The sequence below is a fragment of the Lepidochelys kempii genome, chromosome 2 (genome assembly GCF_965140265.1).
Source record: "Lepidochelys kempii isolate rLepKem1 chromosome 2, rLepKem1.hap2, whole genome shotgun sequence".
Taxonomy (NCBI): Eukaryota; Metazoa; Chordata; order Testudines; family Cheloniidae; genus Lepidochelys; species Lepidochelys kempii.
Window position 1 is genome coordinate 48787195 of NC_133257.1, and position 27228 is coordinate 48814422.

Below are 27228 nucleotides of genomic sequence, written 5' to 3' on the forward strand. Positions count from 1 at the left end.
GAAGGCTAGGCTTTACCAACTGCAGAAAGAAAAGGGAGTCTTACCTACTACTGAACCAGATCCTCCAAGCTGCTGAGCATCCTCATCTTCACGGAAGTCAATGAGCATCAAAAGTTCAGCATTTTACAGGATCAGGTCCAAGATGGTTAGTTAGGGCAAATGCTACTATTTTATTCTAATCATTTTTAGGAAAAAAGTCACTCCGTGGTGCTTAGTCTGTGCGCCCTTCTGCCGTTATAGACTGCAAGCCTGATTTTCAGAGATACTGACATTCAACTCCTATTGATTTTAGTGGGAGATATGGATGATCAGTACTTCAAGTCAGGCTCCGGGTGGTTAGCAGGAGAGCAAAAGCAAGTGGACTGCATTACTGATCCAGAGAGGGGCTCAGAGACAGAGTTCAGTACCTTTCACTGCTGATAATAGAAGCGAGACTTGAGAGTTCTCTCAAGACCAGCAGTCTTAATTATTTGTAAATTTATAACTTCCTCAGAGATAGTATGTTGGCTAAAATCCCTCTTTGCCTGTATTTACAGCCCAATGGTAAGACTTTACTGATCAAATCAATTCACCTTTAACCTTAATGCCTTTCCTTTCTCACTTACTCTTCCTTTCTTGGGTTATTTTTGCTGTTTAGCGGGTTGGGATGGCAGACTGTCACTTTATTTAGCCCAGCTCTATTTTTCCATTGTTGTTTTAACTTTTGTGAAGAATCTGCTCACATACATATAAAAAGTAATAAAATGAAAAGGCTATGACTGTTCTCCAGAATGTCTTAATTATAATTCTGAATTAAGTTTGTATATTTAAAACTGATATTGCACAAACTACCTCTCTCTATTTAAGAATGATTTTTTGCTCTGAGTATAAAGTAAGATGACTTATTAAAATAACAGCTTCCTAGTTCCAAAATTTCCATTGAAGCACTTTTCCATTATTCAGGATAAATATACAGACCCTGGACAAAAATTTTCCTAAACAGATTCAATCTAAGCCATGCTGCTGTTCTCCATGCCCTTCTTTCCTACTCCCCATTAAGACAAAGTATTATACTGTACACTAGCACATTAATAAAGTTATGTTACCTTAAGTTACACTACCTTAATAAAATCTTGGGCTTCCGAGAGAAAACTGCCTGCATAACACATTTCATATTTCTACATTACTGCCTTTTAGATTGAAAGCTCTATAGTGCAGAGACTGTGCTTTCTTCTGTTGGCATAGCTCCTAGATACATTTTGGCTACCACTGTAATATAATACATAATACATGCACATGCATTGAACACCAATTCATACTTCATACAGGCAACAACAGTATCACAGATGGAGAAACATATTTCAGCACAGGCAGATGTGATGCAGATTATTTAGGCTCTCTTATGTTGAGCCAATCAGATGTTCACCTAACCAAGCAATTGGTGGAATTCTTAATACCAAATATATTTTTTATCATTCAACAGTAATAATAGCTTGTTCCAAGGTTATCATAAGTGTCTTTTTTATTTAAAGACAGAAAAGATTTCTGGGAGTTTGATATATTAAATACATCTAGCCCAATGTTTCTTTTGAGATCAAAAGGTTGACTGCTCACGCAACAATCTTGGTGGCTCCCTGTAGCAACATAAACATTATCTTTGTTCCCCTCTTCTCTCCTCAGAGCTGATGGATTCAGGCATGCTAGCTCCAAATGAGAGAGGCTCACATTTGTGGTACAGAACGATATTACTGACTCACTGCAACACACACACAATTTAGAAATAAATTAATGAGATAGTGTAGCAAGTTGATTTGTGCATTACTGCTGAATACACAAACTGAGCGACTCAGTGTATGAAGAGGCATTCATACTGAGGAAAGCTAAAAAAGTCATTTTACTTACTATAATAAGATAGCCTGTTATGCATGCCACTGTGTGTATAAAAGCATTAAAGCATTGTTTAATTCTTCTTCAAAACATTACCACAATTTTACTGTCTCATCTGAAAGTAATTTTAAATCCATAAACTACAATTTCAAAATAAAATGCAGCAGAGATTAGAATCTATCCGGCTTTATTTGTGTAAATCTGGAGCCATGGAAATCCAGTTACTCTGGATATATACCCATGTAACTGAGTTCAGAAACTCCACAGCAGGTTTTATTATACACCTACACAGTGTATTCTATTGGGTGAGAAGATTACATTTTGGATCATCCTGAGCTGAAAACAACCCTATCTTATAGGATTTATTTGGTCAAGGAACTACAGTTTTAGTGGGGCTATTTAATGGAAATGAAAAATTCATCTATGACATGTGAAGAAGAGCTGTCACTAGCTCTTCCCTCCCCCCCCCCCCCCCCCAGGTTGTCAGATTCTGGGCTTACTTATAAAGGTAATCATTACTCTGCTTTATTACTGTTTTATTCTGTCCAGGTTTATACCCATAGTAGCTACATATGTTCCAGCTGTGCATATACAGTGCATACATTGAAACTAATGTTTGTCGCATGTGATTTATTCTCTCTTGCATCCTCTCCCCAGGATGGAAATAAGTGCTATAGTAAGTGCTATGGTATATCTTGTTTTGATAGGATTTTGTCTAAATGTACACACTGCTGTGACAGATTGGGGAATATGTCTATCAATTTATGAATTCCATTTTGACTTTGTGAATGCCTTAGTATACTTCAACTGCCACTTTGAATGTAATCTTAGGGCACGTCTACCCAGGGACACTCAGGCAAGTTAAACTGAATTAAATGAAGGTCTGAATTTAAAATGCATTCCTTCACACTAAGGCCACCTTACTTCCGAATGAGACTATCCATTCAACGGTTTAACGTGATTTAACCAGTGCTGTAGAACCTGAAGATCGATGAATTGGTTTACCACCCTGGATTTGGCAGCTTCAGTTGAAGCTGAAATCAGCAAGATGAAATTCAACAAAGAGAAGTATTATGCTTAGGAGGGAAAAAATCATATGCACAAATACAAAATGGGGAAAAACTGGATAAATGGTTCTACAACTGAAAAGGATCTGGGGGTAATGTAGAGGATCACAAATTCAATATGAGTCAACAATGCGAGGCTGTGATGAAAAAGGCAAATGTCATTCAGAGATACATTAGCAGGAGTGTCATATGTAGACCTGGGAGGTAACTGGTACAGTACTAGTGAGGTCTCAGCTACAGTACTGTGCCCAGTTTTGATCATTGCACTTTAAGTAAGATGTGAAAGAGTCCAGAGGACAGCAACAAAAAGAGAAAGATATTTAGAAAACATGACCCATAAGGAAAGGTTGAAAGAACTGAGCATGTTTACTCTAAAAAAAAGGAGAGAATTAAAAAGGGGACATGATGAGTCTTCAAACATGTAAAAGGGTGCTGCAAAGAGAATGGTGATCAATTGTTCTTTATGTTCATTGAGGGTAGGACAAGAACTCTTTGGGTTACTTTGAAGCAAGGGAGATTTAAATTCGATATTAGGAAAAACTTTCTAATTATATGGGTAGTTAAGTTATGGAATAGGTTACCTAGAGAAGTTATGAAATGCTCATCATTAGAGGTTTTTAAGAACTAGTTAGACAAAACAGCTGACAGGCACGGTCTAGGTATACTTAATTCTTCCTCAGCATGGTGACTGGGGGAAATGGACTAGATGATCTCTTGAGGTTCCTTCTGGCATTACATTTTTATGATTCTTTGATAGAAAGCTTCTCTTGCTTTGTAATTCAACCAGCATGATTGCTTCTGTAACTTGGAATTTTTGTTTTGCAGGAAATTTTGATACTTACATTTGTTTTTGTTCCAAACTGGAACAAAAAAAAAAAAAAAAAAAAATTTTGAAATTTTCCATGCAATGGAAAAATTTCAGTTTCTGAATTTATTTTTTCACTTTTACATTATTTCACGACATGCCAATGGTATTACTGCATAATATACTCTATTTCATGACAGATCAGTAGTAATGTAAAAACAAAAATGAAAAAAAACCCATAAAATTAAATTCAAAATATAGTGTCAAATTTTTCCAAAATAGATTTTGTTTCAAAATATTCTCCCTGCAAGAATTCATGTTGAAATAAAAACTTCTGAAGCATTTCAATTTCTACATAAAAACAATTTCCATCAGGAAAAAAAAAAACATGTAACAGAAAATGTCTGGTTTCAGAGTAACAGCCGTGTTAGTCTGTATTTGCAAAAAGAAAAGGAGTACTTGTGGCACCTTAGAGACTAACCAATTTATTTGAGCATAAGCTTTCGTGAGCTACACGATGAATGAATCCGATGAAGTGAGCTGTAGCTCACAAAAGCTTATGCTCAAATAAATTGGTTAGTCTCTAAGGTGCTACAAGTACTCCTTTTCTTTTTGAGAAAATTTCTGACCAGCTTTAAGCCTGAGCATAGGCTTGAAGAAATTTGTTGTGTTTCACCTTCTGTCTTTTGGCCTTAGCTTTTCCATCACTAGTTCTCAGGTTTCTGCCTGTCATTTTATGCAGGGTGTCAAAAAACCAAGAACTTTTGGGTGATGAGGACTAAGGGGGTGTTTTGGGGTCAGGGTGTCAATGGTTGCAGATAATGTTCAGTAAGGATTCACTAGATTGACTCCTTGTGCTGTGAGTGGAGCCCACCTTATCCTCCTAGGCTACTTGAACCATCCTTCTCTACAGAGGAAAAAGGACTGAACCATCACAGATTTAGTTAGGACAAGAAGGCAGGCAACCCTGCATTCATCTTCTCTCCGAACATCAAATCCAAAAGTGGTGCTTAAGATAAGGCAGGTTCATTTGAATTTTCTCATCTGACAACAGAACCCAGAGCTGAAGCTAACAGATTATGGTGCTCCTTTATGGACCAATGACTAAAGGCAGCGAAGGACGTCAATGGCAGCAGAGATCCATTTTCTTGAAATATGCGGCCCGTGTTGTCACAATGTCTCTGCTTTGGGAGCTAGCGGAGTGAGGAAGGGAGATACTACTAAATAGTTAGTAGTGAAATAATTACATTTGTAAAATGTCCTCCTGACTAGAGGATTCCAAATTAAAATATTTCTAATACTAGCTCTATACCCAAATCAGTTAATGTTAAAAACAGCTTGGCATCAGAAGGTTTTGTCTGGGTAGATCCAGCGATTCAATGCTAATGCTTTGCTACTGTGCTTTATTCATGGGGATCCCCATGAACATTCATTCTACTCCTCAGGCTAGCAGGAACTGGGATTATTGTGTAGGTAATATCCAAGCAATGGAGGAAAGAACGAAGCAATTGGTCAGCAAAATCCAGTTGAGCAGGCTGAGAAAAGGACCTGATGGCTATGACACACATCCAGGAAAGAAAGGGAATTAAACAAGTGTGAAACACGTATAAGGCACCAGGCGACAGACAGTCATATGCAGGGGAGCAAGAAAGAGTAACAGCCAAAAGGATTCTAACTGACTGTAAATGTGCAAGTAAACAGCCCACACTTTTAACAAGTCTGAGAACTGATGCTGTGTTAACACTAATTCAAAGGAAAAATTGGAGAGAAATACACATTTACTCTAGGTTAATCGGCTTCCCTAACTCTGGAAGTCAATTTGACAAAATTTTTAGGAGATACCGTAACACAAACTATCAGGTCATCATTATCATCATCCCTGTTTTCTGTTACTTATAATAAAAACCTGTATTTTGAATTTAACTTAAAATTAAGAGGATAAACAAGTTAAATGAATATTCATTATATTTGCTAACTGTTCTCTAGATACATTAAGGACAAATGCAATGCATCATTTAAATATTACCTTGATTGTTTTATCCATATCACTGTAACACAGAGAATTGAGAGGTATTTTAAAGGGCTTCCAGACAGGATTCAAGTTGTTTTTTATAACCTGCCAAAAAGATTTGATAAAATAGCATTGTTAGCAAGGCAAGATGGAGAGGGACCATCAGTTTTGCCCTGTTTTTATTCCATAACTATAACAAATATGGAAAGTGTTGACCTCTGAGGCAGTCACAAAAAACATGTACACATGACAAGGATATAACAAGACCCGGATCATCATAACAGGAGAAAATTTTGTTTTAACACCAAGACCTTGGAGGAAGTTGGATGCTGCTGCTCACTGCTAGGTCAGTATTTTCCAAAAGGGAAATTTAATCTATCATGCCATTTAAATCCCAAACTGGAGAGGATGTAACATTCCAGTACCTCTGTACTGGAAGACCCAAAGCATAGGCAGCATTTTGCTATGTACCCCCACATCTTACCAGTAGAAGCAAGACAATGGGGTAAAATCATCATTTCCAGAAGTTACATTTCACTCCACCAAATGTTTATACTGAAACACCATTTCCAGAAGTATTTCTCCAGAGATTCAAGGGTTAAGGGAAGGGGGCGGGGCAGAAGAGATGTGCAAGTCAGCAAAGGCCACTTTATAACCTCCTCATGTCTATCAAGCAAAAAGAATCTTAGTGCTGTAAGGGACTGTGCCTTCCTCTAAATTTGTTAATTATTTAAATACTGATTAGGGCTTCAGGCTCTCCTATAAGTATTTAGTAATAAGTTATACACTTATTTTAAGCAGTAAATATCAGACCTAGCTGAAGTTGTCATTCTCCGATATTAATAGTAATATTATAATAGCATCTAGGTGTTCCTACCAAAACTAGACCATTATGCTAGCCATTACATACATCTAAACAATCGCTGCCCACACGGTTTACAATCTAAATGGACAAGAGTAAGAAAAAGCAGTATTATCCACATTTGAGTGCCAGAGACATTTCATGACTTTCAAGTCACACAGAAAAAAAGTTTAACAGGAGACCTGAGTTTTCCCATCTCTGAGTCCCAGTTTGGCGCCTTAACCACAAGATTAACTCTCCTGCTCTAAAGGTGCTGTACCTTTAGTGCTATGTTATACATTTAAAGTCAGATTAACTCAATAAAACTCTAGTTTCTTGTGAACAACCTCCCCTACCTCAGTTCTGTGAACCATTACCCAGTTCCCTTCCGAGGTCTGCTTGTGGAACTCCAAGTAAGGGTCTGACTTTCCAAAAATATCCTGAGTTTAAAAAATAGGCAGTTATCACATGGCATGAATGTTATCAAACACTAATTAATATACATAGTCCGATAAATGGAAGGTAAACAAGAGACACCTTCCTAAAAACTATTAAACATCTTTCTGATGAAGAATACAAATCACTTTTCAGGTATCATTCTCATTATTGCTTTTTAAAACAGGATAGTTTATATTAACAAGCCAAAGAATTATATAGCTATGAGTAGATTAGAAATATTCTTTAAATGTAAGGTGAGATTCTGTGCTCTGTAAACACTGCCAGACAGTTCCATCTCAGGGCAATGGGACCACTAGGTGTATGAAGGGCAGGACCCAAATTCAAAGCTGCCTAATTAGAGCATTATAAAAATGTAAAATAGAAGCATTTCTTCCCTACACACTTATTTTTAACATCTATTTTAGAATTTCATAGAGCAATTAAAGCGTTTAGAGATTCTAATGCCAGCCCTGAAGTGGTTTCTTTATTATAATGGATTTGCCCACTCTAACATATACTTTGTCTGAAAGTGAACTTTCTACAGTTATTTATTTTAGTAAATAAAATTAAAATGCAAAAGCATTCACACTAATGAACAGATACAAAGCTAGGATTAATTTATATGGACAGAGTTAAGTCTTGTTCAAAGAATATTTTGGGCAATATACCTGTCTCACTTTAGAATTAGGTCAAGATTCATTCTAAAAACTTCAATGTAATTCACAAAATGTTCTGTTTCTATAGTTTTCTTCTACTGTAAGCAGTATCTTAGTAGACTTAATTTCTTCAGCAAAGAATCCCAGAATGAATCAAGCCCTGTCATTATTTATTTATAAGAGCATCATTATTTCAATGCTTTGTTATTATAAATACAACCATTAAGTACCTTATTGTCTAGTTTCCTTGCTTCTATTTCGAACAAGACCACTCTGTTATCCTTTACTTCTTCTGCTGTAATCTAGGTAGATAAAAGAAGGACGAACATTTATTCTGTGTTCAGATACTATATACTTCACTAATATTATTCACAACATACCTAGAAAGGGTAGATGTGAAATATTTTATTTAAATATAGAAGTACTTGAAGATCCTTGGATGAAAAGGTAGGACACAACTCTGAAGTGTTTTAAAAACATCAGGCAAGCTATACAACTCCTATGTTAGTAGGTAAATAGTCTCATTTTACAAATGAATAACCCAAGATACAGATGTTAAGATTCACATTTTCAACAGTGGCCACTAATTTTGGATGGCTCAAGTTGAGACATACAGGTCCCGATTTTCAGAAGCAAGCACCCCTAATGCAGCTGAAGTCAACTGATGCTGAGAGCGTTCAATACCTCTGAAAATGGGCACCAAAAGTTGAAACCCCAAAAAATGGACCACTTTGAAGATTTTGGATTATTTATTTGCCAAATGCCACAGACCCAGTGCCAGAACCAGGTATAGAACCTACGAGTTCCAACACCAAATGTCCCTGCTCAATGAGATAAAAGAGCTTGCTGAACTAACTGTACAGAAGCACATTTTCAGAGCTTCTCTCACATCCACTAGATGGTGAGATCTGTATTTATGCAGTTCAAGTTCAAGCTTCTAAACGGTTTTCATATTTAAAAAAAAAACACTGTGGTGCAGCACACTTAGAAACCTGCTAAACTGTGGTTATAGCTAGAAGGCAGACAGCATTCTAAAAGGAATTTTACTGCTGTTCTGTCATTTTCAAAGGCAAAAAAGGGATGCTCGGTGAGGTCTTTAACTCTACAGGCAGATCACAGACTGAAGTCAAAGTTTGTCTGTTGGTCTCAACTTTATAACTAGCAAATAATAGTCTGTGGGAGGTATCATCCTCAGACGCAGCATACTCTGTTCCATTATGTACTTGACCAATTCTGATATCGGAAGAACATGTGGCAAGTAACAATACCACCATTTGTATCCAGTCCTCTGAACAGCAATATCATCACAAACTTATGGACATCTTTGAACAAAGTATTAGAATAGCAGCTAGAAATCGTACATGGATCTTGGGTTGAAAAAAAAAATCTCTTATACATGGGAGGTGACCCCTACAAGTTTGCCAAAGGTCATGCTTTTTGGCTACAAAGTCACTTTCGTACACAATTTGGAAAGTCATCAATTTTAGCTGAATAAAGTAGACCAGATTTCTACATTTCACTGTATAGAATAGAGGTGGTGCAAACTAGGGCACTAACATTGTAGCCTGAAGAAAGCGTACAGGACATATGAAGATAAGATCCTGGTGCCTCTGAATAATGTTTAATTTCCTGGTTGGCAGTATCCCACAATACTTAATTAACAGACTCAGCCTATTAATTGCTGATCTCAATGGAGCATTCCCATTAGAACTGCATTGCCAAATCTGTCCATCCATTTTGCTAACATCCATCACCACTGAAGAATTTGAGAGATCTGCATTAATTTTATGATTCATCTTTCTTTCTCCCAGTGAGTCTGCTGGTTATTTTGATGCTGGCTAAAAGGTAAAGCTAAATCAGCCTTAGTTAGCTCTGGTCTACTCTACAAACTTACGTTGGTATAAACTACTTCGCTCAGGGGTGTGAATTTTCCATATCCCTGAACAACATAGTTATATTGACTTATCTTCCCATTGTAGACAGTGCTATCATAGAATCATAGAATATCAGGGTTGGAAGGGACCCCTGAAGGTCATCTAGTCCAACCCCCTGCTCGAAGCAGGACCAATTCCCAGTTAAATCATCCCAGCCAGGGCTTTGTCAAGCCTGACCTTAAAATACAAGGATACAGTTGAGGAACATGGGTGCTGTGATCTGGGAACCCAGCCTAAAAGTGGTGAGAGTTATAGGAAAGTAGTACAGGCATAGACCCGTCACTTGCATTAGGGTGCCCACAGAGAGACCGAGTAAGGGAATCAAAGATACAACTTGCCATAAGCCATGACAACCAAGTGATCCAGGAAACTACAGGCCTGTTAGTTTGACCTCAATGAATGCAAGATCTTAGAACAAATTTGGAAAGAGAAAGTAGTTAAGGACATAGGGGTAAACAATAATTGGGATAAAAATAAAACACAGTTTTACAAAATGTAGATTATGCCAAACCAACCAGATTTAAATTTATTTATTTATTTGGAGATGGTAACTTACTTTCTAGACAAAGGAAATGCAGTAGATCTAATCTACCTGGATTTTAGTAAGGCATTTGATACAGTTCCACATGGGTAATTAAATTGGAGAAGATGGGGATTAATATGAGAATCGAAAAGTGGGTAAGGACTTTGCTAAAGGGGAGACTACAACGGGCCATACTGAAAACCAAAAGGTCAGGCTGGAAGGAGAACTAGTGAAGTTCCTTGGGGATCTCTGTCTTGTGATCAGTCTAATTTACATTTTCATTAATGACCTTGGCACAAAAAAGCAGGAATGAGATAATAAAATTACGATGTTGGGAGATATTTACTCATATGGAGGAGGACCAGAATATCATATATGGGATTAATAGAAATGGGATGAAGTTTAATAGTGCAAAGTGAAAGGTTTTGTTGTTAGTCCTTAAGTGCATGAATTTTTACTATAAATTGGGGACATATCAGTTAGAAGCAACAGAGAAGGAGAATGACCTGGATATATTGCTCAATTACAGAATGACTATGAGCCACCAATGTGACGTGGCAGGGAAAAAGCTAATGCAACCCTAGGATGCATCAGCCAAGGTATTTTTAGTAGAGACAGGAAAGTGTTATTACCATTCTAAAAGGCACTGGTGAAATCTCAACTGGAATACGGTGTGAAATTTTGATCTTCCATGTTAAAGATTTATTCAAACTGGAACAGGTGCAAAGAAGGGCTACTAGGATGATCAAGGGAATGGAGAACCTACCTTACAAAAGGACCGTGGCTTGTTTAGCTTAACCAAATGAAGGCTGAGGGGAGATGACTGCTTTCTATAAATACATCAGACGGATAAACACCAGGGAAGGAGAGAAGTTATTTAAGTTAAGGGCCAAAGCTGGCACAAGAACAAATGGATATAAGCTGGCCATCAATAAGGTTAGGCTTGAAATTAGACGAAGGTTTCTAACTATCAGAGGAGTGAAGTTCTGGAACAGCCTTCAAAGGGGAGTAGTGAGGGCAAAAACTTGTTTCAAGACTAAAGCTTAATAAGTTTACAGAGAGGATGGTATAATGAGACTGCCTACAATGGCACATAGCACATCTGCGACTGCTATTAGCAAATATCCCCAATGGCTGGAGATGGGACACTAGACAGGGAGGACTGAGTCAATACAGAAAATTCTTTCTAGGTGTCTGGCTTGTGGGCTCACCCATATGCTCAAGATTTAACAGATCACCATATTTGGTGTCAAGAAGAAATTTTCCCCTTGGGCAATTAGAGCTCCTGGGAGCGGTTTGCCTTCCTTTGCAGCATGGAGCGTGGGTAACTTGAACTACCGTAAATGGTAGATTCTCCGTAACTTGAAGTCTTTAAATCAAGATTTGAGAATTTCAGTAACTCAGCCAGAGATTAGGGGTCTATTACAGGAGTGGGTGGGTGAGGTTCTGTGGCCTGTGAAGTGCAGGTGGTCAGACTAAATGATCATGAGATTCCCTTCTGGCCTTAGAGTCCATATTAACTGAATATCTCTAGCCACCCTAGTACTGGTTAAAAGCCCCTACTGATGCTGCAAAACTGACCCCAAAATAAAGATCATTAATGGGTTCTCCATCCACTCAGTTCCCACATCAAGAAATACCCTTCAGTGCCAGCATGGTTGTTGCTTATACTCTTATTGGTTGCCAAATCTACAGTTCTATCACTCACTGCTTGACAACCCAATAATTGTATACATGTTAGTGTTTGCTCATGACCAACTAAAGCAATAATGAAACTTCAAAGTTACCCTAAAGACTGGTAACTTTAAATAGATCTATTCCTACAGAAAAAAGAGTAAAGACCAGGAATTTTAACGTTTATGTCTCAATTCCATTACCTAGTTACCTTTTTGATGTAACCTCTTGCTGTTCTCTGCCGAAAAGATTATATATTGCTCAGGACACAGACCGCCTTAATTATTTGTAAAGCTCTAGACACACCTACAGTGGTTACCACTAAATATTAGCCATTTATCTAGTTACCACACTGGTATCATGATACTACATTAGACTTCTATCCTAATTCCGTTTATGTAGGATACAGCTTGAGATGAAAGTAAAATCATTTGCGAAGAAAATAAAAACTAATAAGAGTCCACATTTGCTCAGGACCTGAGGGTAAGTAATTGAAAGAAGCAATTTGATTTTTGTTGTTTAAATAAATAAATAAATAAATAAAAAGTGTTCACCCACTTGAGTTTATTTGAGCCTCTGAAGACTCTTTGATTTTGATAAGTTGGTCAACAGAGAAGTACTGTTTTGTAAATTGAAAGCTGCAAACAAACAGCTGTGAAAGAAATATTCCTGTTACTATGATGTGATAGAACACATTTAACTCAGTAAGAGAAACAACTTGTGGGCTATATGCTAGAAGGAAAAAGCCAAGTATCATCCTACCGTAATGCTTCCTTTCCCGGCAGGTTTGCCATTTTTAAACATTAATGGTCTTGTTAGTCTCCTGCAAGACACTATCTGTCAAAACAAAAGTTAAATTATAATAACTCTTGACAATTAACAGTTTTTCACATTGAAAGAAACAAGTGGTGTTGCATATTCCATTTTAGGAAACTATTCTACCATGAGAACTCCAGCATTACTTTTATTTCTTATAGCCTTCAATATGTTTGGATAATATTTAAAGATATGAAGCTATATGCAACTTTGACTACACGACAGAAGTAAAAACAAGGTAAGAACTACAAGAAATCCTTTACACACCAATAATTTCAACAGTAGAATAAGGACTTTTCCTGAATAGCTGCTAAAGATGGCTTGTATCTGACATGATACATACATACGTACATTAATATACATCAGGGAGGATGCCTGAAATTGTGAGATTAGACTATCCCTTAATTGACACATTGCATTTGGATTTATACATATGGCAAATAATTTAAGCAATCAGATTGCTGAAAAAGTACATTTTTGTTTTATAGTATGTCTATGTTTTATTTTGTTATTTTACCTACATTCAGAATTTCAGGCTTAGCTTCTACTAGTACTCAGTTCCTCTTTTGGGGAGGTGGGGGGAGTATCTTTTAAAAAGAATGTGAAGAGACAAGAGACAAACTTCTTTCAAAAAGATCCCTTTCATAATTTTATGTCAAAACGCAGAACAAACTGCATTGAGTAACAACATTAACAGGAAGACAAGGTCTTTTAGGAAGACAATTTACTTTTCTTTGTCTCTCGCTGAAGCGAACAGTAATGACAGCAACAAGAACCTTCATAAACAAACTTTCAGCACTGTGCTGTTAGTTTCCCCATCTTGGAATCTCTAAACTTTCCTTCTAGAAGAGGCTCAAGTAGAAAAGCCAGCAACTTTGAATTCCATAGTTTCACTTTCCAATTAGATGCCAGTTATCTAGACAAATTAGCAAGTGCAGAGAAGATACTTGAATTTTTCTAAAAATACCTGAAATTATTGTCCTGAAATACCTGAAATTAGCCCAGATGCACTGGAACCTGATGCCTCATTAAAAAGCCTCAAAATTAGCAATTCATATAATTCACTGATGTTTGCAATGTTTTGCAATCATGCCACATAATCTTGTTTTTGATCTTGCAGAAAGGAAGAGTATCATGCTGCTGTTACAATGCTTTAAGGTACAGATTAATAGCTACTATAGGATTTTCTATGGAGCCTGACTTAATAGCTCAAGTGTCATGTCATGACAACAGTAGTTTGGAATCTGCAAGCATTTGGGTATTCTGTATGGCAGTGACTAGCTATCATTTCTCATTTATTCCTAGTCCACCTGTTCTCTAAACAGCAATCTGCTTAATTACAGCCAGGGATATGCCAACCTCTTCATGGGCCACCTTGAAGAAGAATTTCTGGACAAACACAAGCATGAAACCAATAAGATACCTGAGATACATAGATGATATTTTCATCCCCTGGACAGACACCTAAACTACCTCATAGATTTTCACTACAACTTCAGCAACTACCACCAACACATAAAAGTCTCTCTAAAACACACCCACACTAGCAACAACTTCCTGGACACCAAGATCAATTTCGACAACGGAATCCTACAGACAACAATGTACAAGAAACCCACGGATCACCACACCTACCTTCAGAGGTCCAGTAAGCACCTCAAGCACACCAGAAAATCTGTTATCTACAGCCTGGGACTTAGATACTACAGAATATGCTGACAGGAGAAAGTCTAGGATAAACACACTTAAAACTGCCTTCACCAAACAAGGACACTCCGAATCAGAGAAATAGATCACTTTATGGAATGGGCCACCCAAATAACCCAATAGAACCTGCCTCAACACAGAAATAAAACCTCCTTTGACCACACACACCTAGTTGTCACCTATCACTCCACATAGGTACCAATATGGGTTATCATCAGATAATCACAACACATACTTGATGGGAACCACATTCTGAAAGAAATTTTCTGAACCCCTACTTCTGGCCTTCAAACAATCCCCCCACCTCTCCAAGTTCATCAGAAGCAAACTCCCCACATACCAGGACACACCAACTAAAAGCGGCACCAGACCCTGCAAGAACAACAGATGCAAAACCTGCAGACATACCTCCACTGCTAGCATGGTCGAAACTGTGTGTTGTGGGGGGTGTTAAGATCCATGGATCCTTCACATGCGTATCACAACATGAGGTGTACACTTCTTCCAATGCACTAAATGCCCAAACAACATCACTATGGTCTTGAATGAACTCACACAAAAAAAATAAGACAAAAGTACCTTATCACCGTCAGGTGAACACTTTTCACAAAAAGAAAAGGAGTACTTGTGGCACCTTAGAGACTAACCAATTTATTTGAGCATGAGCTTTCGTGAGCTACAGCTCACTTCATCCGATGAAGTGAGCTGTAGCTCACGAAAGCTCATGCTCAAATAAATTGGTTAGTCTCTAAGGTGCCACAAGTACTCCTTTTCTTTTTGCGAATACAGACTAACACGGCTGTTACTCTGAAACTTTTCACAAAGCGATCACTCTATCTGACTTCTCAGTCGTTATTCTCAAGGGACGTCTGAACAAAACCTTTTACAGTTGGGCCTGGGAGCTTAATTTCATAATTTTGCTAAATACTAAAAATCATGGACTGAATAGAGATACTGGATTTATGACTTCTTGGAACAATCTATAACCCAGTTAAACCTTGCCCCTCAGCCTCTTTTCCCCCTATGACTAGAGAAGTGTTAACAGGTCACCTGAATGATCCCTTGAAATGTGTGTTAACTACTCATGCTAAACAATCTGTACCATCTTGTATTTAGCTGTGACTGAGTACATTTCCCAGACCTAAAGAAGATCTCAAAAGCTTGTCTCTCTCACCAACAGAAGTTGGTCCAATAAAAGATCTCACCCTCTTGTGATAGAGATAATATTCTCTCTCTCATATTCTACTTTGACTAGCATACATTAGACAAAACCTCAAGACGAGTGCTCACAGAATGATCTTATGTGCGGAACTGAAAGAAAAACAAACTCGCAGAGACTCTTACGCCTGGTCTACACAAGGAAATTAGTGAAAAATCCACACACTTGAGCAACGCAGTTAAACTGACCTAACTCCCGGTGTAAACAGTGCTAGGTTGATGGAGAATTCTACTGTTGACTTAACTACCGCCTCTCAGGGAGGTGGATTACCTACTCCAATCGGAGAACTCTTCCAGTCCACATAAGTAAGTAGCTGTAACATTTTAAGTGTAGACAAATTAGCAGAGACTCTTATTCTTCACTTACGAGTGCTATCCCCTCATGAGCGTGGTTATAGGTCAGTGCATATAAAAGAGGCATAGCTTAAAGTAAGCTTACTATTACATAGTTTTAGTAGAAATCAAAGTGGGTAATAAAATTGACACACTACACCCCATATTCTTCATAGAAATATTATATGATTATAGCATAACTATGATGTTTTGTCCAAGATCAGACATGTAAGATATCATTAGAAAGGTTATGATTTTCTGAATGTGATTATCCTATTTGTATGCCTGTCTCATTTTTGTATCTAAAGTTAGGAATATAGACTGTACATCTGTAGTACAAAAGTGTTTGCACCTGGGGAATGCCCACCAGACAGAATGCAATTAGTCTGGCTGGCTAGCTGGGGACAAGTCAATGGACCATTAGGGAGAACAATGGGTCTTTAAAGATGCTAATCTCTGGGATGCTACAAACGGCCTTTGACTCATGGCTGCTTTGACACTGCAGGGTCATGTGATTATGAAACCTGGCACTGGACTCCATGATAGAATACCAGTATTTTCCACTGATGGGGGGCGAGGAACCACACAGGAAAACAAAGGATTCCTGCCATATGTAAAACCTATTTCAGGCAAGGGAGGGATGTAATCAAGGTTTGTTATTCACTGAATCCCTGCCCAGGATGACAGCTGGAAACATCTAAGAAACAAGGACAAAGGTGGGGGGAGAGGGAGGGGGCAAGAGGAGGACTGAGCCCAGGCTGGAAAAGGTGTCTGGCCTGTGAAAGAAATACCTAGAGTTTAAACTGCAAGCAAGAGCAGTTTACCTTCAGGAACCTCTGCAATCTGCCTAAAACAACATTTAGGGTGAGAAATTACTACTTGTAATGACAGGTTTCAGAGTAGCAGCTGTGTTAGTCTGTATCTGCAAAAAGAAAAGGAGGACTTGTGGCACCTTAGAGGTTAACAAATTTATTTGAGCATAAGCTTTCGTGAGCTACAGCTCACTTCATTGGATGCATTCAGATGCTGTAGCTCACGAAAGCTTATGCTCAAATAAATTTGTTAGTCTCTAAGGTGCCACAAGTACTCCTTTTCTTTTTACTTGTAATGAGTTTCTTTGGTGTATTAAGCTTAGTTTGCATGTTTGTTTTATTTGCTCAACACCATCTGCTTTGATCTGTTTGCTAACCCTTATCACTTAAAAATCTATCTTTTGCAGTTAATAAACGTGGTTTTTGTTTTCTCTAAAATCAGTTTGTGGAATTCATACATGAGGGGGCAAAAAGCTATGGACATCTTCCTCCACACTGAGGAAGGGAGCAAATTTCATGAGCTTACACTGTACAGTTCTCTGTGCAGTGCAAGACTATACAATTTTGGGTTTACACTCCAGAGGGGGTGTGAACTTAGTGCTGGGTCATTCCTAAGCCGAAGCCTTCCCATGAGTGCTGATTTCAGTATCTGTGTCTGTCTGCAGCTGGGTGTATGCTGGAGGAGGCTTGCAGGCGGGGCTCAGCACGACAGCGTAAGGGAGCCCAGGCTGGTGGAACAGGTGGGCTCAGTAGTACCGCAGCACATCAGGTGACACCCTGGGAGGCCAGGAGTAACCAGTCACAAACATATTCCCTGTAGTACATGCTCAGGCACTGTTTGAACTCACTTGTCCCAGAGTGGATTCAAATTCTCCCAGGAAGTCATCATCACTTAGATCAATGGTTTTGTTGTCAATGTCATAAATCCCAAATTTAAACTTCTGAACCAGTTCAAAGTAGTAATCAATTAGGAACCTCTTGGCGAACTTTGGGTTCAAGGAATTCTTAACCCTTTCTGTGCGATCAACCTGCAAATAGAAAAGTCACATTACCAAGATGTTCATCAACTGGCTCATACAACTATGCTGGTGGCCAAATCAATTCACATCTCATGCTAGGCTTCCAAGAGCCCTGCTAGGTACAAGTATAATAATATGCACTTCTGAACACCTTTCATCCTAGTAGAAAGTACTTTACAAACTAAATTTTACAAAATCCAGGTGTGGTAGACAAGGCATATTTAAGGATCAGTTCTCCCACCAGTGAAATGCAGTCACTTCTGGACATTTCATAAATAAAATGTAACATTTTGTCCAAAGTGAAGGCTGGGAGAGATGAACTCAGAAATGTTTGAAAAACCTAGTAGTCCTGATGAAATCACCACACTGGACAAGAACAAACAATGAGAGAACAGGAAGAAGTCAAATCATTAGAAAGGGCAACACTGGCAGTTTTGGGGGCAAGCACACACTATTCCATTAGAAGACAGAGCAGTTGCTGCTTCTGAGTTAGCTCCTCCAGTACACCAGAAGGCCTGCTGCCTGCCCGTCTATTCTCTGCAGAGAGCAGGGCCCCCCCGGGAAATTAAACTATGGGTACACCACAGAGCTTATAACGGTGCAGAGCGTCTGCACTAGCAGTGCAGCTATGCCAAAAGGAGAGAGCTCTCCCATCAACTTAATTACTCCAGCCCCTGCAAGCAGTGGTAGCTATGCTGGTGGGAGAAGCTCTTCAGCTGACATAGCGCTGTCCACACCGGTGCTTAGGTAGGTTCAACTTCTGTCGCTCAGGGGGTGGCTTATTCACACCTGAGACACATAATTTATACCAACTTAAGATGTAGTGTAGCCATAGCCTCAGATATTATGAGAGCCTAGATAAAATAAAAGTACCACTCGCACGGTGCAGCTCCGTAGCAGGTTACATGTCCGTGATTGATACACACACACACTCTGGCCCGAAGTATCTAGTACAGTTGGTAAGTCATAAGAACTATTGAAAGTAACTCTAGTACCTCACTATTTTCATTGTTAGAAATACTCAGCCAGACTGTACTTTAAGAATATTCTAGGAAAAAAGTGTCATACTCTACCTCATACCACTGTTGCCCACTTGTATTATGGAGAAGTACACACAGCGGGTCCGACTTTGAACCAACATCTTTATCCAGGAGATTGTTGCAGGAGATGGTCAGCTCCACCTTTGTTACACACTGTGCCGCCATCTGCTAATCTGGAAATAAGTAGAAGAACTAAATATTAAAAAAAATATAGACTCCAAAAATAAACAGATGCAACCTAAAAGCATCAGGAAGTAGGCGTAGTATGAGCCTCTCAAGAGCAAGATTTGGAGCTCTAAGTGCTACCTGGACAAGTCACACTGACACATATCTGTATATTGTAACAAACTTCTAGCTTCATTTAAATAAAAAAAACTTCATTCCAATCATTAACACACAAAAATGTGTATACAAGATGAAAGATTCAGGCTTCTCAAACCATCTGGGTACCAAAGTAAGAAACTGGAAATAGCACTAGAAAACCGTATCAATTAAATAAGATACTTCTGGCACACTTTTCACCCTGAGTTCTTAAAGCACTTAATAAACATTAAGTGATTATGCTGCAAAACACCCATATGAAGGTATTCACTGTCACATAATACAAAAACTAATTGAAAAGGAAAATTGGCAAATTCAGAGCTGAAATTAATTCCCACACACAATGCATATGTAGTATGCACCTCTCTGCAACAGGATACTGAAGCCAAGAACTTAGCAGGATTTTAAAATTTATATAAAATCCTGGGCTAAAGCCAACCTCTAATTACGAGGGTTAGGAGGAGGAAAACTTTAGCTGGGAGCATATTATCCCGTAAGTGCCTACTATAAACTTTCTTGGACATCCTCTGAAGCATCCCGAGTCTTTCCTTGAACCCAAAGGAGGCCCACTAGCAAGAAGTGCTGCACAAGCAGTCCATCACCATCTGGTTCCTGGACTGCAGTTCCAGCTCTTACTCTAGGACAGTTATAATGTTTTATTTTTAGTTTAATATTAAACTATAGCTTAACTTTGGTAATACATTTGTTACAGCCCTGGCTGAATCCCCACTTGAACAGTCACGAGTCTGCTGATTTGGGCTCCAAATTTTCAATCCCATGTGCTTCCAAACCAACTGAATGTGAGTAGTGTCCAGTGTTTCTAGTTCTGCCCTCTCAAGCATTCCCATCTGGAACTCCTCCTTGGAAAATTGGACCCTGCAGTCAACCCTACCCTCAGCTGTCTGCTTAACCCACCAAATTCTTTCAGAAGCCTACGCACACTCTTTCCTGAACTCCACTCTCCTGGGTACTCCAGTTTATACCACCTAACAGTTAAAGTAAGGAAAAATGCAGGCTTTGCAAAGGAACTTCTTAAAAAGTCATATGTGTACATACGCGTGCACACACACACACAGAGAAAGCTGAAGAGTTACAGATCTATAGAAAAAATGCGAACACCTAAATGCAATTCCCTCCCTCAGAGTCCTCACCGCTACCAAGACAGTCGGCTGCATTTTGGTCAGTGTCCTTTAGGGAGAAGGCAAGGCTCTTCTGTGCCCCAGTTCCTTCAGCTGAGTCTTCACAGAATGATAGGACTGGAAGGGACCTCAAGAGGTCATCTAGTCCAGTCCCCTGCACTCATTGCAGGACTTAGTGTTAGGAAGACCAGTGGTCCCCAACGTGGTGCTCGCGGGTGCCATGGCACCCACAAGGGCATTTATGTGCACCCACCTATTGACAAGGGAGCGCTTCCGCTGGACAACCCGCTGCCGAAATGCTGCCAAGAAGCAGCAACACCAAGAAGCGTCGCCACCAAAATGCCACTGCTTCTTGATGATGCCACTTCTCGGCGGCATTTCAGCGGCTGGTTGTCCAGCGCCCGCTACACTCTTCTGGGAACATGAATATGCTATTGCAACAGAAAGGTTGGGGACCACTGATCTAGGCCATTCCTGACAGATGTTTGTCTAACTTGCTCTTAATCTCCAATGATGGAGATTCCAAAACCTACCTAGGCATTTGTCCTTACTGAATGAATTTCATCTTATTTACTTCTCCAGTTTGTCCAGATCATATTGAATTTTAATCCTATCCTCCAAAGCACTAGCAACCCCTCCCATCTTGATATCGTCTACAAACTTTAAGTGTATTCTCTATGCCATTATCTAAATCATTGATGAAGATATTGAACATCTGTGTATGATTCCTGTTTGTCTAGTATGAACCAGAGGCCCACTGGTGCCAGTGGCAAAGGGCTTGTTAATCTGTCAGCCAAGTCCTAACAGGCCTGACAAACTCACTATGCTTAACACATTATTTTCATAGTGTCTATCCCTAAAGTGTCCTGTAAGATCTTAAATGAAAGCCTGGATCATGCTGGTCATTAATGTTATGAAATGTATGTACTGATGCTATTTAAAAAGCTATGTCTATATACTGAAGATATGCTTTTATAGTTTGTATCAAGCTGTTGCTCCCCAGGAGAGGTTTATTTTTAAGATGTATGGTCCACAACACAGGCAAAGAAGCATGTGCCATTTTGTTCACACACTTGGAGGTCATAAAAAACACTACCCTCCCACAAGTAATCCATTTTTCTTCCACATGCGCAGAGCTCACTACCAGGCACTAGTTTGGAGACAAACCCACTGCCCAAATCCAATAGTTTCTCCTCCAAATACAATGGGCTGGAAACAGGAGGACAGAGGTCTGGTGCCTCGGTTCATGCCATTGCCACCAGTATCTGCAGATTGCATGGAGGCAATACTCTGTGGCTGCACAACAGGGTGCAGAAGTCAATGATGCAGGTGAAGGAGAGCATGAGTTCATACAGGCACATGCAGATATAGAGAACTGATACCACCTTGTTCCAATGTACCTGATACTTAGTGATTCTTCTTAGCGTGCGTCAGGTGGCACATAACCAGGATTCATCATCAAATTTGGTCCACTGGTTGGATCATTAGCTTCCCCTGCTCAAGCCAGGTACTGACGGGGAGTACCTGCATTACTTGGTGGGGGGTAGTGTTTCTTATGACCACAAGTGTGTGAACAAAATGGCACATGCTTCTTTGCCTGTGTTATGGACCACACATCTTAAAAATAAATGCTTCTGTATTTTTCACCTTCCCCAAGTCATCCAATCCAAGACATGTTAGAAACTGATGGTGTCACTGGAAAGTGAGGGCTGAGTAAGGTGGAATTGTAGCCATGACCAAGACTTACTTTCTTGCTCTGATCAGGAGTCATTCGGTTGAAATTCTGTCATGATCTCTCGACACGGAGTTCCAGCAAGGGAACCTGGAGCACTTGAGATGGAAGTTGATGCATTTCTATGATGTAGATGGCACCCTATCTTGCATATTTTGTGCGGCCATATAGCAAGAAGTATTCATTTGAAGGTGGAGAGGCAGCTCCCAATTTCCTTCCCTCTGGGCACTGCTGAACACGTACTACCACCACAACCTGAAGTTCACACTACGTTCACACTACCTTCACTAGTTGCAGAGGTGAGATTTTGAAATCTTTGTGAAGTACAGACTGACAAGAGCTTACCATAAGAATGTGCCTGATATGCTTTAACATCCCCTTTAATCTCTTGATCATGCATTGCTATTAAGTCCAAGAGTTGTGGATGAAATACATACCACAATACTTGAAATGTCATTTTGTGGACCAGCATCGCTCTGACATACAACTTGCCATTCATAACATGCTCCAAAAACTCAACTTTCAATCCAGGAACCTGCTAGCTTTGGAGCCTGTGTGTGCTGGTCTAAGTTTCTGGAAGATATGGAGGCTGCCTAATTATGGAATATGTCACTCTCTGTACTCTGGTATGTTCCATTTTCCTACCACCAGTTTACAGTAGAGAGCTTCAACAATAATTAGAAACACATACTACTACCCAAACACTGACATGTTTGCATCTCCATACAACAGTATTGAGGGTGCCTAGCTTATGGGCAGAGGCTTGAATAATTGGCAAGTATCCAATGGTAGTTATTCCTGGTTCTGTTGTCATGTGCACTGGCTGAAATGTGTCCATCCACACTTTATCTTTAAACATCAAAATGAGGAGAATGCAAAGGCCATATTAGAAGCTCTTTCCTGCACTGCAGCTTGGCAGTTTTCTTCAGATTCAGAGTACCACTCCTAGCAAACACAGTCTGTCAATATTGGCTTAGCGTCACCATTTCTTATATTGGCTGCTATGATCACATCAATTGCATCAGGAACACTAAGTGCGCTGTTTGAGGGCTTTGATCATTCAAGACCAGATTAGGGGCTGGGCCCTCTTTGCCAAGCAGCAACCTGGATTGCATGGTTTTGGGGTTTTTTTTTTGGCCATCCAGAGAAGCATAATTTATGTCAACATTGTCAGCTGTATATCAAACAAGTTTCCTGGGAACCAGGTTGGGAGGACCAGTAGCAACATTCTCAGCATCTAGCTTGTAGGGTTTTCTATGCTAGGGCTGTGTCCATCTTCAGGATTGCTTCTTAACTAATAGAGTGGCCAGCCTGATGGATAAGATTAACAAATTGACCTTGTTGCAAGACAAATATGGTTCTGTGTCCATTTCTTTCCACCATATGCAACATCTTGAGCTATACTATGCACCTTGAATTTCACTGGATTCTTGTTTCTCAAAAGGGTCTTCATCAGAATAGCCCTCAAGAGATTGGCCTTCATACAGCAGGTGCAGGAACATGTACAGGCCATGTGGAATGTGAGGAGCTGCATCATCCCCACTGACACTGAAAACTTTCTGACCAAGGTGTGACAAAGTATCTCCCCAAATTTTCAATGCAACATGCACCAGTGACAGAAATATGTCCTCCTGGGGATGGTAAATGGGAGTGACTATCATCTTAAAAAGAAGACGACATCATTTGTGAGATGGATAGATTATTTACACTTGGCTGGAACGAAGAGTGGTTGTCTCTCAGCAGGAGACCATTCAGGCAATGAAATGAACAGAAATAAATCCCCAATATCAGCTTGGAGTTTTTGCTTGAATGAAGATCTACAACTGATGTAAGAGGGTACAGTTTCAATGTCAGTTTCCTTTGCAAGATTGCAATAACAATGCCAAACATCAGATAGCTCCAAAACATGGCCGTGACTGACGGTACACTGAAGCTTATTTTGAAACCAAAGCACGGCTGTGTCAGTAATTTTAGTGCAGTCGCTCTTTTTCCATCATAGAAAGACCTCATAAATAGGATGTAACTAGGTAGGTGGGACTTGCCTTCAGCAGCCGAGATCATTTACTCCAACTTAATGGACATTCATTTTGTGGTCAAATACAACTAGTTTCATTATCACTACATTCGAGATGAGTGAATGAACAGGTGAGTCTGTTTAAGAGTGCACTTCTTGACAAAAATATGCAGCATCTCAAGTCTGTAGGTGTCACAGAACTGGACTGTCTTGTATTATGGACACTGGCCTCTTCACTGAAATCATTATAGCTTGCCACACATGATATCAGTTGCAAAAGCTCTTGCTTTCCATATCCTCTGAATTTTGGCTTTGTCTATGTATCAGGCATAGCAATGTCTATGCCACACTACTGATACTGTCTGTTCTGAAAGAAAGATGAACTGAATTCTGCCAATGGCCTCTGAATTTTGTACCTTTCAAACAATTTCTAATGACTGTTGCCTGCCTTGTTTTATGTAATCCTTGTTCACCTGCTTCACGCACATCTTCTTTATTTGATTCTTGGCAAATAATGCAGAAATTGCAGGAAACTGGGTGGATCTATTGATACTTACTACTGGTTCCACGGTTTACCTACAACTAACCAATGAGTATCAAACCACCACCTCTTCTAAACTATTGTTGCTCTAACTAAAAAAATTACTATCCTATGTTAATTCTGCTCTGACTACAAAGCATTATGTACTATAAAACACAGTAAACATGCAAGAATGATTTCACATATTACAGGAAATATAACTTGTGTTATGATTAACTTATTCCTAACATTAGGATATCTGTATGCTATACAGAGTGGACTATTAGGGTGCTAGAGGTATTAAAGCCATGGTATACGTCTTCTCATTTCTGTTCTGAATAGACTGAAAAGGAATTATGGTAAACAGTTTGATTTGATTTGCTGACAAGTCCATACACACACTGTTGGTATAACATACATTTCTGGTGAATTTTGGCAGCCATATTTATTTGCAAATGTGAGGTCTAAATGTCAAAATTCAGCTTGGTAACAGCCATTTTTTAAATCAGCAGGTTCAAGTTATGTTAGAAAAAGCTGTTACCAACTTTTAATAAAAAATACCTCTCGATGCCTTAGAGAATATTGATTCTAAGATTTCCATCTAGTCTATTATTGCCGTTGAAGAGTGCCAGAATAACAGCTGTGGATACTGTCAATGTGTCTTTACAGAGTGGAAAAGATGCTAGTCAATTTGTGCCCTTTCTGAGGAGAGAGGACTTCAGAGATTTCTGTCACCTTTTCATTGCACTAAATCCACTTTCCCCCCAAAAAAAGCATTAATGGAGAGAAAATAAAAAAAAGATTAGTGATTCAAAACAAAAACAAAATTTGAGTTGCCTACCCTGATGGTTCCCATTAAAATTCCATTAACATTGGCTAAGGCTTGTGAACGTTTCTGGAAACTTTAAAAGAATTTCCAAGAACTGTCTTGAGATAAAATTATTACATATCACCTACATGTCTATGAGCCCTGTAAGTGAATGGTCAGTGAGCAAAATTATTGTACACTGGTGTAGTGAAATATTTATTTATACACCTATAACGCTCAAATACAGTAGGGTCTATATAAGAAGGAGACAATGACTTCCCAGATAAAAACACAAGCACACAACTGAAAGACTTCTAGGCTCCTGAAATGACACAACTGTTTAGCCAGGCTGGGAGGCTAGAGATCAACTGAGTTAACAGTGAGAAGGTGACTGAATTACTGAGAAGGGGGATGAGTCACCAGATTTCTTTTGGCCCAAACCTCCAACTTGTTTAGTCACTCCGGACCCTATCCCTACCCTCCAGCGTATCTACCTCTCCCCCCAGCTTAATGTCATACACGAACTTGCTGAGGGTGCAATCTATCCCATCGGGCAGATCATTAATAAAGATGTGGAACAAAACCAGCCCCAGGACCGATCCCATTCGTTTGGTCCCATTCATTTTTTTAATGCTTGTAATTTAACTCTGTCATTGCATATTTCTCTTTTTAAGGTCTCATTCAGTTCCTTCCAAATTTCAACAGTGTCAGCAATAAAACAGCTATTTCCCTGCATGTTGTTCAAGGCTACAGAAATAGGCTTCAGGGTACCCAGCATGTGTTCAGCATTTTTCTTAAGCCCAATATTGAGAACTTTGGCTGTGACAGTGCCATCTATTTTTTCACAATTTTGTTCACAGACAGTCATCAGATTAGGCCAGTTTGATATAGTGCTTAGAACAGTCCACTACGGGGTTCCATCACACGTCTTGCAGGAGAGTTAGCTTGGTTCCTCCTGTTTTTTTAGAGCAGCTACTGCAAAGTGGTTGTTTGGGAAGTATTTTGCAATTTCAACAACATTAGCCTTTATTTCTGGAACACTGAAGTCTTTGGCTAGGAGGTGCAGCAAATGAGCATTGCAGCCGTATGTTATTAGCTTGGGACTCTCTTCAAAATTTCTTCTCGTCTTGGATACATTTGCAGCAATGTCTGTGACCAAACTGCATACTAGACATTTGAATTTTTTCCCCACAGTTTGTTATAGCTTTTACTGCTACTTCTTGTAAGTATTCTGCTGTGTGTGCGCGCATTTCCTGATGTATCAATTGTTTCTGTAAGGAAGACATTCCCTTCTTCTGTTGTCACACAAGCACATACAACAGGATCATTGTGGACACTGCTCCACCAATCAAGACTCAGGTTAACAATTTCACCCTCTGGATCTTTTGCACACTGCTCAATTTCTCTTTCATACACTTTATCCAGCAACTTGCCTGCGATATCTGCTCTGTTATGTGGACTGTGTCCTGGTCTTAATGACTAAACCATATTAATGAAGTGTGGGTTCTCAATCATATGGAAAGGAGAGTTTGTTGCATAAACAAACCTGGCAATTATTTTTTTGTAATCTGCTAGTTCTTATCACAAACTTATCTATGGCTGTTTCCGGATGATGGAGATTTTTCTTTCCCTTTTTGCTAGAGGTGATATACTGTGGCTATGTGACATACATGCTGTGACTGAAACACTATCATTGGCAGATAACTCAGAAACTATAGAAAATGATGATGATCTTGAAGGTGGATAGTCTTCAGAATCCTGTACGTTGAAGATGGATTCTCCTAAAAAAAAAAAAAAAAGTCAATGCAGTTATTTAATTATTATTACCATACTGCTCATTTAGTATTACTCATTGCATTCACGGATGATCAGTACTACTTTAAAGGTGAAATTGTAAAAGGAAGATCTGCCTATTTCAGCTATTTATTTTTTAA

General features: G+C 39.2%; 1 protein-coding gene across 6 annotated transcripts in view; it reads right to left on the reverse strand.

Moving 5' to 3' along the window:
* Window positions 1–27228, reverse strand: part of CPNE3 (copine 3) — a 63333-nt gene that overhangs the window by 23164 nt on the left and 12941 nt on the right. For 3 of the 6 annotated variants that reach the window (XM_073330645.1, XM_073330646.1, XM_073330647.1), the window contains exons 2-8: window positions 21968–27075; window positions 18794–18933; window positions 17550–17729; window positions 12578–12652; window positions 7915–7986; window positions 6947–7030; window positions 5765–5854 (exon numbers count right to left, since the gene is read on the reverse strand). In XM_073330645.1, coding sequence (XP_073186746.1) covers window positions 5765–5854; window positions 6947–7030; window positions 7915–7986; window positions 12578–12652; window positions 17550–17729; window positions 18794–18925 — 633 coding nt within the window. In that variant the 5' untranslated portion in view covers window positions 18926–18933; window positions 21968–27075. The remainder of the gene's footprint in view (window positions 1–5764; window positions 5855–6946; window positions 7031–7914; window positions 7987–12577; window positions 12653–17549; window positions 17730–18793; window positions 18934–21967; window positions 27076–27228) is intronic. The other 3 variants (XM_073330648.1, XM_073330649.1, XM_073330650.1) reach the window with 2 other exon arrangements.